Source organism: Haematobia irritans, chromosome 4 (assembly GCF_050003625.1).
Source record: "Haematobia irritans isolate KBUSLIRL chromosome 4, ASM5000362v1, whole genome shotgun sequence".
In the NCBI taxonomy this organism is placed as follows: Eukaryota; Metazoa; Arthropoda; class Insecta; order Diptera; family Muscidae; genus Haematobia; species Haematobia irritans.
This window is the reverse complement of record NC_134400.1, coordinates 160,848,082-160,860,890: the sequence shown is the minus strand read 5'-3', so window position 1 is coordinate 160,860,890 and position 12,809 is coordinate 160,848,082. Positions and strand designations below refer to the sequence as shown.

Here is a 12,809-nt window from a genome sequence, read left to right as displayed (position 1 = left end):
TAGTCTAAGTGAGCCTTATATATTGTGCTGCCACCTAACCTAACAAATATCTGGGGACATTTGCTTTATAAACACATTAAAATTAACCTCGCATAACTGGACATTTCCCAAAGGTGGACAATATTTAGGCGACCGTCGGTGTCCACTTTGGAGAGGTTTCACTGTACTGCACCAAGTGGATAGCTTGTGTCATTCGAAAGTTAGCGTGATTCCATAGACAAACAATTTGAGTGGTTGCTTTACTCCAATGTTCTCGGGAGGCCAACATTCTCTGGGTGAAACAAGCACTAACAACAATCGATTGCACCCAAATAAGGAATATGCAAATCCATATTCCATATTGCTTCCCCCAAATTTTTTGATTCCCATACACTGAAAAAAATATTGACCTAATATGGAGGATTATGCAACTTAAATTTTAGTACTCAAAATTTACGCAGTGCTAAGACAAAATTCTTTAAAATAATAAAAAAATTAAAAAATTCTTTAAAATAATTTTAATTAAAAGAAAGTTTATAATCCTTGCTTCAAAAATTTTTTTCATTTAATTTAGGACACAAATCTTGAAATTTTGCGTCCCTCTGTTGAAGTTGTAGATCTTTGAAGTAAGGCAAATGTTCCTTAAAATAAAGAAAAAAAATTTTCATATAAAGAAGTCGTCTTCAACTCAACTGACATATTGAATTTTTAAATTTAAGATAAAAATGCTTCAAACACAGGCTAAGGCTTATTTTAAGGATTTGCATTTTGGTTTAAAGTTTTTTTTTAGCATTAAGAAAATAGTTTTTACTTTGAAGTACTTGGCATAATTTGGATTTTGAATTTATTTGTACATGGATACCTTTATTAATATATCGCCAACAGAGAATAAAAATTCGATGAATGAGATCTGTATCCAATTTTAATTTTATTGATCCTAGATTTAAAGCCAGGGAGGTCCGTAAAAAATGTCTTTATTTTAAAGAAGCCGCATCTTTGGCTCGGAATCAATACCAAAATCCTTAAGGAAGGTCAAAATCTTTGGATCCAAGTACATTTTTTTTTTTGTATAATACTTTGGATATCTTACAGTCGACCTAATCTAAATCTTACTTATTTAAAATGTGGGACCAATTTTAGATATCGTCATAGCTTTACAATTAATTTGCATTATCACAATCATTGTACATTGAATTTAAAAAAAATAATTATAACGAAATTCTAACACGCAATTGCCTTATATGCATTTGTTATGTATATATACATATTCTCAAATAATAATTGCATTTACACAAACGTTTATAACAAAAGTAGAAGCTTTTTTGTTTAATAACACGCCACCTTGTTTTTGTCTTCAAATTGATACACTTCTGCAAAGCAACATTTTTTCACATTCACTCTTTTTTTCTTCTTTTCGTTTTTTCAGATGACAATGATATGGAAAAAAGCATTAATCTGGAGCAGAATCAGACAATCGAAAATCGTGGTGACAAAAGTTATTTGATTGTTTGGCATGTTAGTCAACGTTAAAATTACTGTAAAAAAATATATAAACAATTTTTTTGAATTGAACCTCCCTCCCCCCATGCACTAACAATATATAGTTATAATTTTATTTTTTTTAGTTTTTATATTTTGTATACAAAAAAGACCGTATATAGCAAAATTATATGGGTACAATAGAAAAACCCCCAACAATAGATACCATAACACCATAACCAAAAAAAATAATGATTTTAAGTAGGTACCAATCAAACAAGTATAAGCTTTTAATGAGATTGTGTTTTTTTTTTTTTTTTTTTTTTTTTTTTAAGAAAGATATTTAGATCCTTATTAGTTTTTTTTTATTTACAATGAAAGGCATTGAGTATTTGGCTATAATTTACATAGGCTTTTAATTATATGAAATTCAAGCTTTATATATAAAGTAAACGTATTACGAAAATATAACAGCGTATAAAGAAAAACAAAAAAAAAAAACAAATATTTATATAATTGCATATTATGTAGAGACAAGTGATATTGTAACCTCCAAAAAACGACGACAACAACATAAAAACAATATAATCTAATATGAGCAACCACATTATCTATCATAAAATAGTGATAGATTAATAATGAAGCCGTTAATAAAAGTATCTAAAAATATTTTTCATATTTCCAATTCTTCACCAAACATCTACCATACATACACAAGCTTTTCTAATACTTTTTCTCATAATCTAAGACATCACTAGAAGCCTTGATTTGTAAATTTCTTTCAAACAAAATTTGGTTATATAAATTTAACAAGTTTTTTATGTTTTTTTTTAGTTTTTAATTTATTTTAAGCGTTATAATTTTGTATATATAATTTGCTTTAGTTATGTACTCTTTGATAAAGAAAATGAAGACATTTTATTGTTTTAAAATAATTTGTTAAATTTGTTTGTAAGATTTTATTTAAAATTAAACAAAAAAAAAAGTTAAGAAAAAAATAATAATTGTTTTTTAATTTTAAATAGATTTATTACAATTTAAATGGAATTTCCATTAATTTTGTGTTGTTTCAATATTTTCGTGATTGTTTGCGAAATTCGTGAAATTGTATAAAATATCTGCAATTTAATATATAAAAGTGAACACGAATATGAAGATTAGGTGAGGGAGGTGGTTTTCGTTTTCTACAAGCACACCTACACTATAATATGCATTATATGATACCACGTGGTCTACCGATTCTATGTGTGAAACGTTGAAGACTCACCACCATTACGGTACACGGTAGATAAACCACCTCGGGAAAACATCTAGGTGTTCCGTCCAAACTGAGATTGACCCATGACATCCTAACAATTGCATCCACAATTTATTGATATTCCATTACTTTATGCCCACAGCAAAAATCGTCCTCGCTACCCTTTGGCTTAACGTGTTCATTTAAAATATTATTCCAAAGTACAAAATAGCAGACATGCTAAAAATACGTTGTTAATTTGAACATACCAAATTTGAGAAAAATCGTATGTAAATTTCGTTTTTGGTGACTCTATAACAGAACTAAAATGGATCAATGTCAACCTCATTTGGTACACGATTGGAGGCCTTCGTAACAATTTTAGACCAAATCCGACTAACTCTACCCGTTCTAGGCTCTCATGAAGTCAAATCGGCAGATCGATTTATATGGGGCCTATATAAGAAAATGGATCTATATAGCTTGTCAAACTTAACCTAGCATTACATTAATTACAATTTTAAATGCGAGCTAATTGGACATGAAGATTTAGGTATTATTATGCTATTGAAAAGAAAATGCCAGATACCCATCTTACAAGCCTGACTATACATATGTTTCAGTGTTGGCTAATCCACATTTCCATAGTCTCTAGTAAGATCTGGCTGGGTGAGATGATTCAAATTGGGTTTTATATGCTGATCTCTTATGGGAATTACATACGAGAATCATTTCTTCCAAGTCGAACATTTTTTCTCCGCCACTGTGCATCATCTTCTCAAAACATCTCCTTTTTTTTAAAGCTTTTTTGCTTTGGACATGAAATCTTCCTCACGACAATATTTTTTTCAGTGTATAGAGTTATTCTGCTGTAAATGTGAACGTTTCTCAGATACCAACTCAACTTTAACAATTATAAAAAGCGGATATTGAAGAAATAAACATATTCCAAAATGAGGATATTTTAGTTTTTAATTCAGGATCTCAACATTTTTGAGAGGAATGCTTTGGACATGAAATCTTCCTCACGACAATATTTTTTTCAGTGTATAGAGTTATTCTGCTGTAAATGTGAACGTTTCTCAGATATCAACTCAACTCTAAAAATTATAAAAAGCGGATATTGAAGAAATAAACATATTCCAAAATGAGGATATTTTAGTTTTTAATTCAGGATCTCAACATTTTTGAGAGGAATATTGTCTATACCACATTCGTCTTCAAATGTGAAATGTTAATTTTTCCGCCACACTGAAAAACAGGGTATTAAAAGATAGTGTATATATTTGAAACGTCCAGAAGGAAACGAAATACACACATGGTGTCTTTAGCAATAATGCTTAGAGCTGGCCCCTGAGCCACAGTTGTTAGAATTCTACACAAAATGGTACATTTTTTACTGTCTTGTAGATTGGGAGAATTCTTGTTTTTGGTAGATTTTGCAAAGAAGCGCTTTTTCGTAAATTTTCGATTGAAATAAGCTTTTGACAAAATGAAAAAAAATTTTGACAAAATTTTATATAGAAATAAAATTTGACAAAATTTTCTATAGAAAAAAAATTTGACAAAATTTTCTATAGGAAAAAAAATTGACAAAATTTTCCATAGAAATAGAATTTTGACAAAATTTTCTATAGAAATAACATTTTGACAAAATTGTGTATAGAAATAAATTGTTGACCAAATTTTCTATAAGAATTCAATTTTTCCTACAGAAATAAAATGTTGACAAAATTTACTATAGAATAAAAATTGGACAAAAATTTCCTACATAAATAAATTGTTGACAAAATTTTCCGTAGAAATAAAATTTTCAAAACTTTTTCTTTTGAAATGAATGTTGCCAAAGAAATAAAATGTTGACAAAACTTACTATAGAAATAAAATGTTGACAAAAATTTTCTATACAAATAAAATTTTTACAAAATTTACTATAGATTAAAAATTGGACAACATTTTCTATGGAAATAAAATTTTGACAAAATTTTGCTATGGGAATAAAATTTTAACAAAATTTCCTGCAGAAATAAATTGTTGACAAAATTTTCCGTAGAAATAAAGTTTTAAAAAATTTTTATTTTGAAATAAATGTTGCCAAAGAAATACAATTTTGACAAAATTTACTATAGAAATAAAATTTTGGCAACAATTTCTATAGAAATAAAATGTTTATAAAATTTTCTGCAGAAATAAAATTTTGACAAAATTTTCTATAGAAAAAAATTTTGCTAAATAAGATTTTTCTACAAAAATAAAATTTTGACAAAATTTTCTATAGAAAAAAATTGCAAAATAAGATTTTTTTTTAGAAAAACTAAAATACAATAATTTTTTTAGAAAAAATAAATAATAATTGATATTATGCAATTTTAGCACCTTTTGACTTCGAAAAGAACATGATATCTATACAATAACAATATACATTTGTATTTATTTATGTTTTATATTCAAAGTCAAGTCATTGGACCATATGCGGCCCATCAGTTACATCAATAACTACACAGAAAACGATACCACTAAACTATTTCCAATTAAAAAATTGATTGAAGTTGAAAAATTTTCAATTAATAAATTAATTGATACAATTAAATTAATTGAATCAAGCCAGAAGCATTAAGTTAATTAAGTCAATGATTGAAAATTTTTAATTAAAAAATTAATTGATAGAATTAACTGTTTAATCAAACTCGAAGGACTAAGTCAGTTGGAAATTTTCTTAATTTTATTTATTATTTCAAACAATTAAATTATTAATCAAACAAAAAACACAAAGTCAGATATGAAAGTAATTGAAAATAGTCACATTTTTAATCCACATATTTATTGAGTTTTGCAATCAACATCAATTAAATTTCTAATTGAATCAATTAAAATATTAATTGAAATTTTCAAATTAATTAATTTTTTAATCAAATATTTTTGTATGCCCAATTAAAACTGACTGATACTATCATTTTCGTGACTGAAGACATTTCAATTAAAAAATTAATTGGATCAATTAATTTCGTGATTGATTCAGAAAAAAATTTGTGTGTATATATAATTTAAAAAGATGGTTTCGATTAAAAACGCGGAAAACATCTCTATCAAATTGAGGAGTACTTTAATTTTGCCATCATCTCAAATTTAACAATTAAATCATCATGATGTTCACTTAAAAAATTCCTTCCACCATGATCTTACTCACAAATGTTCTTCGGTGGAGAGTATTTTCACTTAATATTTGCAAATTAGGATCCCAAACAAAATTGTACTGAGTCTTATTATTAGAAGATGCTTGACCAGGCCATCACAAAATATTGATTAAAATTTAATTTATTCTTAAAAAATATTTTCCTTATTGATTTTTTAAAACAAACTACTAGTTGGAAAACATTAGAAATTTTGCAATGTTTTTTTTTATGAAAACTAAAAGATTATTTGTAAATATAATTATACATATTTGTAGCATTTTTTGAACTAACCCAAACAAATATTCAACAAAATTAACAACAAATCACACCAACCACATTTATAAAGGAAAAGAGTTGTTTTTTTGTCGTAAAAAATGAAAGAGATAAAAATAAAGTATTAAAATAAAAAATTTACTCTACTAAAACATAACATAAATCCTTGTTTCATTGTCTTATGACTGGTAATACACTTAACAATGTGTTTTGTAGAAAATTCCATCCGATTCCAAACCATCGTTTCCTTAGAAACTTTCACATATAGCCCAATTCTGAATATTCCCTGGGGAATGATTTCCCTGGGAATTCACTTTCCCCGGGAATAAAATCCTGTTTTATTTTAATACAATTTTTGAATTGAAATTTAATTGAATTGGTGAGTTAAAATCAAAAAACTTGAAAAACGTTTTGAGTAAGAGGCGCAATGGCCAATGGATAGAAAGGGAAAGCTACGCGATGTCATTAGCCCACTAGAGTTGCCTGCCTGGCTTTTCAAGGTTTCACAAATATTATAGGGTAAAAATACCTGTTGGACATGTTAGACGTATCTGTGGCCCAATATAGCCTGAGAAGTCATAAATATATTTGAAGAACACCTATGCTCGAAGTGGATATTTTTCATCAAAACGGAAGAAGAAAAAAAAAGAAAATTTCATTAGCTTTTTACGCCACGTAGGGCACATGTCCGCATTATTGATCCTTTAAGGAAAAATCAGCTTTATTAAAACAGAAAGGCATATTATAGTTTAAATGTAAAGTCCTCATTTTGTAAATATGAAAGAATATGTAAAAAATGTACAGATCTATGACCATGAGATGAGGATTCGGTAGTTGGATGCATCCCATCCTGGTGCGTGTAACACATTGAAATGTCGATTTCCGACTATATGAAGTATATATAACAGGTTGGCTGATAAGTCCCCGGTCTAACAAAGAAAAACACATTTTTTTTTTGTCAAAATTCGTTTTTATTATTCAACATAGTTCCCTTCAAGAGCGATACAACGATTATAACGACCTTCCAATTGTTTGATACCATTTTGGTAGTACTTCTTCGGGTTTGCCTCGAAATAGGCCTCAGTTTCGGCGATCACCTCTTCATTGCAGCCAAATTTTTCCCTGCGAGCATCCTTTTGAGGCTGTGAACAAGAAAAGTCGCTGAGGCCAGATCTGGAAAATACGGTGGGTGGGGAAGCAATTCGAAGCCCAATTCATGAATTTTTGCCATTGCTCTCAATGACTTGTGGCATGGTGCGTTATATTCTTGATCAGGGAGAAATTTGCCTGAAATTTGAAATCTAGAGGTATTTTAGGACCAGAAATAGGGGTGTCGAAAATGGGGTGTATCGATCCATGTTTTGGTATAGACCCCATATAGACCGATCTCCCGATTTTATTTTTGGGCGTCTAGCAACTGTATTTGCAACCCGATATGCCTGAAATTGGAAATCTGGAGGTATTCTGAGACCATAAAAAGATGTGTCGAAAATGGTCCGTATCGGTCCATGTTTTCGTATAGCCCCCATATAGACCGATCTCCAGATTTCATTTCTTGAGCTTCTAGAAACTGTATTTACTATCCGATTTGCCTGAAATTTGAAATCTACAGGTATTTTAGGACCAGAAATAGGTTTGCCGAAAATGGAGTGTATCGGTCCATGTTTTGGTATAGCCCCCATATAGACCGATCTCCCGATTTTACTTCTTGGGCGTCTACAAACTGTATTTTGTATCCGGATTGCTTGAAATTGAAAATCTAGAGGTATTTATTTATTTATTTATTTTATTTCGTCTAGGGAAAATATTCCTTACAGACTAATGCTTAATAATAAATTGTGTTTAACAAGTTCTTAAATTGATTAATATTCAAAGAAAAGTCTACGTCGTATAGCAAACTTATTCTATTACATTCTGTAAGAAATCTAGTGATGGGCTCATTCATAGCGTAGCTAGTTCTATGACAAGGAACATGAAAAACTTCAAAATTTCTTAATCTTCGGGATGGTACATGAAATCCTATTTTACTAAAAATATAAGGACAATCTAAAGTGCCACATATAACTTTATATAAGAATAGAATGCATTGCAGAAGTCTTCGATCTTTTAATGTAGGCAAATGTATCAATTTACATCGATGCTCATAGAGTGGAATTGGCTCAGTAAAATTGAGTGAACTTAAGCAAAACTTCACAAATTTTTTCTGAAGACGTTCAATACGATTAATATGCGTACTACACGACGGGCTCCAAACAATTTGTGCATATTCTAACTTTGTCCTTACAAGCGCAGTGTACAAAGTCTTGCGAACATAAGGATCTTGAAACTCTGTACTATGTCGTCTGATCAAAGCTAAAAGGGCATAGGCTTTTGGCATTATGTAATCAATATGAGCATTAAATGATAATTTAGAATCGAAAAAAATGCCGAGATCTAAAATCTCACTAACCTGCCTAACACGATTATCGGTAACATAATACTCAGATATCATTGGGGAGTGACGACGACTAAAACATACATAAAAACATTTTCTAACATTTAGTGACAAGTGATTAATCTCACACCAATTCACAATCGAATTTAAATCACATTGAAGATGAATAGCATCTAATAAACTATTGACGCACTTGAATAATTTTAAATCATCTGCATATAACAAAGTGTTGGAAAAAGAAATGCTCTTAGGCAAATCATTTATGAACAAATTAAATAATAATGGGCCCAGAACACTACCCTGTGGAACCCCTGATTTCGCAAAATAATTATAAGAGTTTACGCCATCAATAGACACCAAGTACACTCTATTGAATAAATATGACCCAATCCACTTTAATGATTTTGAATGAAATCCAATCCTTGCTAATTTCGCAAGCAATATATCATGATCGACTTTGTCAAACGCCTTGGATAAATCAAGAAAAATAGTATCTACTTGGCAACCCCTTTCGAAACTATCTATGCAAAAATTAGTAAATGATAAAAGATTCGTTGTTGTAGACCTGCCACTTACAAATCCATGTTGGTAAGTAGATAAAATCGGCTTAACAGCAGCAGAAATGTAACGATACATAACATGTTCAAATACTTTAGAAACATTCGACAATTTTGATATGGGCCTATAATTAGATATATCAGTTTTATTTCCCGATTTAAAAATTGGAGTTACAAAAGAAATTTTCCAACGATCGATAAATAACCCCGATTGTAATGATTTATTAAATATTAATCGTAACGGTAAACAGACAGAAATAGCAAGTTTTTGTAAAAGAAACGCAGATAAACCATCAACATCAAATTTGCGTGAAGCTTTCAAGGATGCAATTGCATCCAAAATATCACTCTCATTAATTTGAATGAAACCAAAATCTAAACAATCATCAACAAGGTCCAAGTAAGAAGTACTATCATCGTAGTGAACTTCCTCATTGAAATTTGATGCGAAGAAAGTTGCGAATAAGTTAGCTAAATCCACAGAATCATTAACAATAATATCACCTAAATGCATCGACGATGGGTATTCACTGAATGATTTTTTCGAGTCTATATATTGCCAAAAAGACTTAGGATTGTCCTTGATCCTATTCTGAAAGTCTAGTAAGTATTGCTTATATAGAAACTTGTTTAAGTAATCAAATTCACGCGAATAATATTTGTAACGCTCATAATTTACATTATCTTTATAATTCTTAAACAGTTTGTAGAACTTATTCCTTAAATTCTTTAACTTTTTCAATCCTGGCGTGTACCATGGAAGTTTATGCACCTTACCATTACTAGCTCGCAAGTATTTATTAGTATGCATCTGAATTTTATTGACAAAATAAAAATAGCAATCATCTACTGATTTGTCATTAAACGCATCAGCCCAGTTATAATCTAATAACTCCTGATTTAAAATCTCAAAATTACAATTATCAGGGTAAAAATAATTACAATACGATGAACTAATTTTACGAAACATTATAAATTCAAAATCAATTTCTAAAGCCACATGATGCATATCTGGCATGGATAAAGGCATTTCACATTTACTAATATCGAATTGTAAATTGCTACTAATAAAAATTAGATCTAAAATACGATTAAGAGAGTTGACAAACCCATTTATCTGACATAAATTTATACTTAGAAGTGTATCTATAAAATTTATTTCAATTGAAGTATTAACATTCATTGCATATAACAACCGGGAGTCAGGAATTGTAGTCCATATCAGCTTACTTAGATTGAAGTCACCAAAAATAGCAAGTTCATTTTGATGACATTCTTCAGCAATTTGTTTCACATTCTGAATATGCTCATTATATACAGTATAGGAGCTTGTAGGGGGAATGTATGAAACTACCACAGTCAAATTAGATTGGCCACTTATAGTAATACATAATTGATCCAATAAACTGTTATCATTGGGCAAATTTACTCTCATAGCAGCTATACCACGACGGACAGCAACAAGCACACCACCACCCCTCATGTTATTAGTACTCATAGTATCTCTATCCTTACGGAAAACTTGAAATAATCTGGCATCAAAGAATTCTTCATCATGGAAATCGCTGTTTAACCAGGTTTCAACCAAGACGATCACATCATAAATACACTGACTGGTGTTAAAGAAAATATCCTGGCTTTTAGTGCGCATGCCAGACATATTTTGAAAATAAAACTTTAGCTTGCTTGTAAGAGGACAGTTTAAGTTTGCTCCTTCGCCAATATATCCTTTCGAAAAAATTCAAAAGGCCGCACTTTAACATATTCAGGCCACATTTCTGATTTAAATAGCTCATTATAAAAAGTCTCCGTTATGCCAAGTTTAAAACTAACTCTTCGTATCGTCGAAAGGTCAATATCTTTCTTTATAAGCTTACGGCAAAGAATGTGATCATTACCAATTCGCAAACTGCTAGAAACATAATTTACAATTTGTTCCTCAGATACTGTCGGCTTGAAAGAAGACAAATGCACCCATTTTCTTCGAGCTACAACATCTAAGTCATTCGATTTATTTTGTCCAATGACAAAAGCTTTACGATTATTTTTCTTGTGTTTAACATTAACCCATTCCGAAATGTTAGTTGGGTTCGGTTTAACAGCGCTCTCATTGCAAGCAAGAGAAGATACAGCTTGAGTATTTGTCTCTCCCTTGTATTCTCTTAGCATATCATCAACAACAACAATATTATTTCCATCAGTACAGATCTCTTTGGATGCAACTCTTTTATTCGCCACAACTACACCATCTCGCAACACATTACAGATATCTTTAGATGAAGTTCTCTCATTAGCAACAACAATAGCATCAGCACCAACAGTTAAAGCAGACGAAGAAGCACTCAAATCAGAAGAATGTGAAAATAATGTGGGCTTTGTATTTACTATTTCACCGCTTGTAGGGGCATTAACAGCATGAGTTGGTAAATAATTACCAGTACCAATAACATTCTCTGTATTTACATTATCCAATACTTGAATGTTAGTAATAATGGGCGCATTATCATCTTTACGCACATCACCAATTTCATTTCTTTCACTCGAGCCAGAGACCAAATGATCTTTCGATGTACTTGCCAGCATTTTATCTACAGATTTATCTAACCTCTCACACATTAAAGTTTTTATGTTTTCCTTTAACTCTTTAATTTCGGCAGAGAGCACGCAAACAGCAGCAACTAAGTCTTTAGATGTTTTAAGACAATCATCACATTTATAGACAATGTTTTTTAATTTATGAATCGCATTATAAATTGAAGGTTCATTAATATCAGCACAAAACAAATGAAGTTTCGATTTACAAATGCAACATTTCATATATTTGTTACTTTGAAATGGTTTGTAACATTTAAAACACACAGATTTTGGCGGAGAATACATTGCTTGCGACTGTTTGTAACAACATTCAGGCATAGACTGAAGACCACAAATAGGTGAGTCGAAAATGGGGAATATTCGTCCATGTTTTGGTATAGCCCCCATATAGACCGATCTCCTGATTTTACTTCTTGGACGTCTAGATACTGTATTTTCTATCCGATTTGCTTGAAATTAAAAATCTAGAGGTATTTTAAGACCACAAATAGGTATGTCGAAAATGGTCCAGGTTTTGATATAGCTCCGATATGAACCGACCCCCCGATTTGGGGCCGTGAGCTTCTAGAAACCGTAGTTTTTATTCGATTTGCCTAAAATTGGAAAAATATACATGTATTTTAGGACCACGAATAGGTGTGCAGTCCATATTTCGGTGTAGCCCCCATATAGACCGATCTTCCAAATTTACTTCTTGGGCTTCTATAATCCGTAGTTTTTATCCAATTTGCCAGAAATTAGAAATCTAGAGGTATTTCACTTCTTGGGCTTCTATATATTACTTCTTGGGCTTCTAGAGTTCGTAGTTTTTACCCAATTTGTCTGAAATTGGAATTCTAGTAGTATTTGAGGAACATTAAGAGGTGTATCAAAAATTGTGAGTATTGGTCCATGTTTTGGGATAGGCGCCATATAGACCTGCCTCCCGAATTTATTTCTTGGGATGCTAGAATCTGTAGTTTTTATCCACTTGGCCTGAAAATGTAAATATACTGGTATTTTAGACCATCACAAATTTGTATCGCATTTATTTTTTCCGGTCCATTATGTAAGACATTGATCGATCGACCGATTTCACTCCT

At 30.6% G+C, this 12,809-nt stretch overlaps 2 protein-coding genes across 10 annotated transcripts in view; one reads left to right on the top strand and one right to left on the bottom strand.

Annotated features, from left to right (window-relative positions):
* syd (JNK-interacting protein syd) overlaps nucleotides 1-2,462 on the top strand; it is a 107,573-nt gene extending 105,111 nt beyond the window's left edge. For all 9 annotated transcript variants that reach the window (XR_012722359.1, XM_075308488.1, XM_075308487.1 and 6 more), the window contains one exon: nucleotides 1,406-2,462. Coding sequence is in view for 8 of the 9 variants with exons in the window: in XM_075308488.1 (XP_075164603.1) it covers nucleotides 1,406-1,509 (104 nt within the window). In the remaining variant the exon portion in view is untranslated. The remainder of the gene's footprint in view (nucleotides 1-1,405) is intronic.
* Nucleotides 2,463-6,834: 4,372 nt separating this feature from the next.
* LOC142235846 (uncharacterized) lies at nucleotides 6,835-10,792 on the bottom strand. The gene is made up of 4 exons (XM_075307100.1): nucleotides 10,363-10,792; nucleotides 9,325-10,278; nucleotides 8,275-8,787; nucleotides 6,835-6,860 (listed from the first exon to the last, which is right to left on the bottom strand). Exons 1-4 carry the CDS (start codon nucleotides 10,790-10,792, stop codon nucleotides 6,835-6,837), a joined length of 1,923 nt encoding a protein of 640 aa, XP_075163215.1.
* Nucleotides 10,793-12,809: the final 2,017 nt, after the last annotated feature.

What these genes read in the sequence shown, in the direction of transcription:
- LOC142235846 (XM_075307100.1), bottom strand. Translation starts at nt 10,792, where the DNA reads ATGTCTGGCATGCGCACTAAAAGCCAGGATATTTTCTTTAACACCAGT. An exon ending in TTTTGGTGACTTCAATCTAA is followed by an intron (nt 10,279 to 10,362) that starts GTAAGCTGATAT and finishes TAAATTTTATAG; the next exon opens with ATACACTTCTAAGTATAAAT. An exon ending in TCCACTCTATGAGCATCGAT is followed by an intron (nt 6,861 to 8,274) that starts GTAAATTGATAC and finishes GTTTTAATAAAG; the next exon opens with CTGATTTTTCCTTAAAGGAT.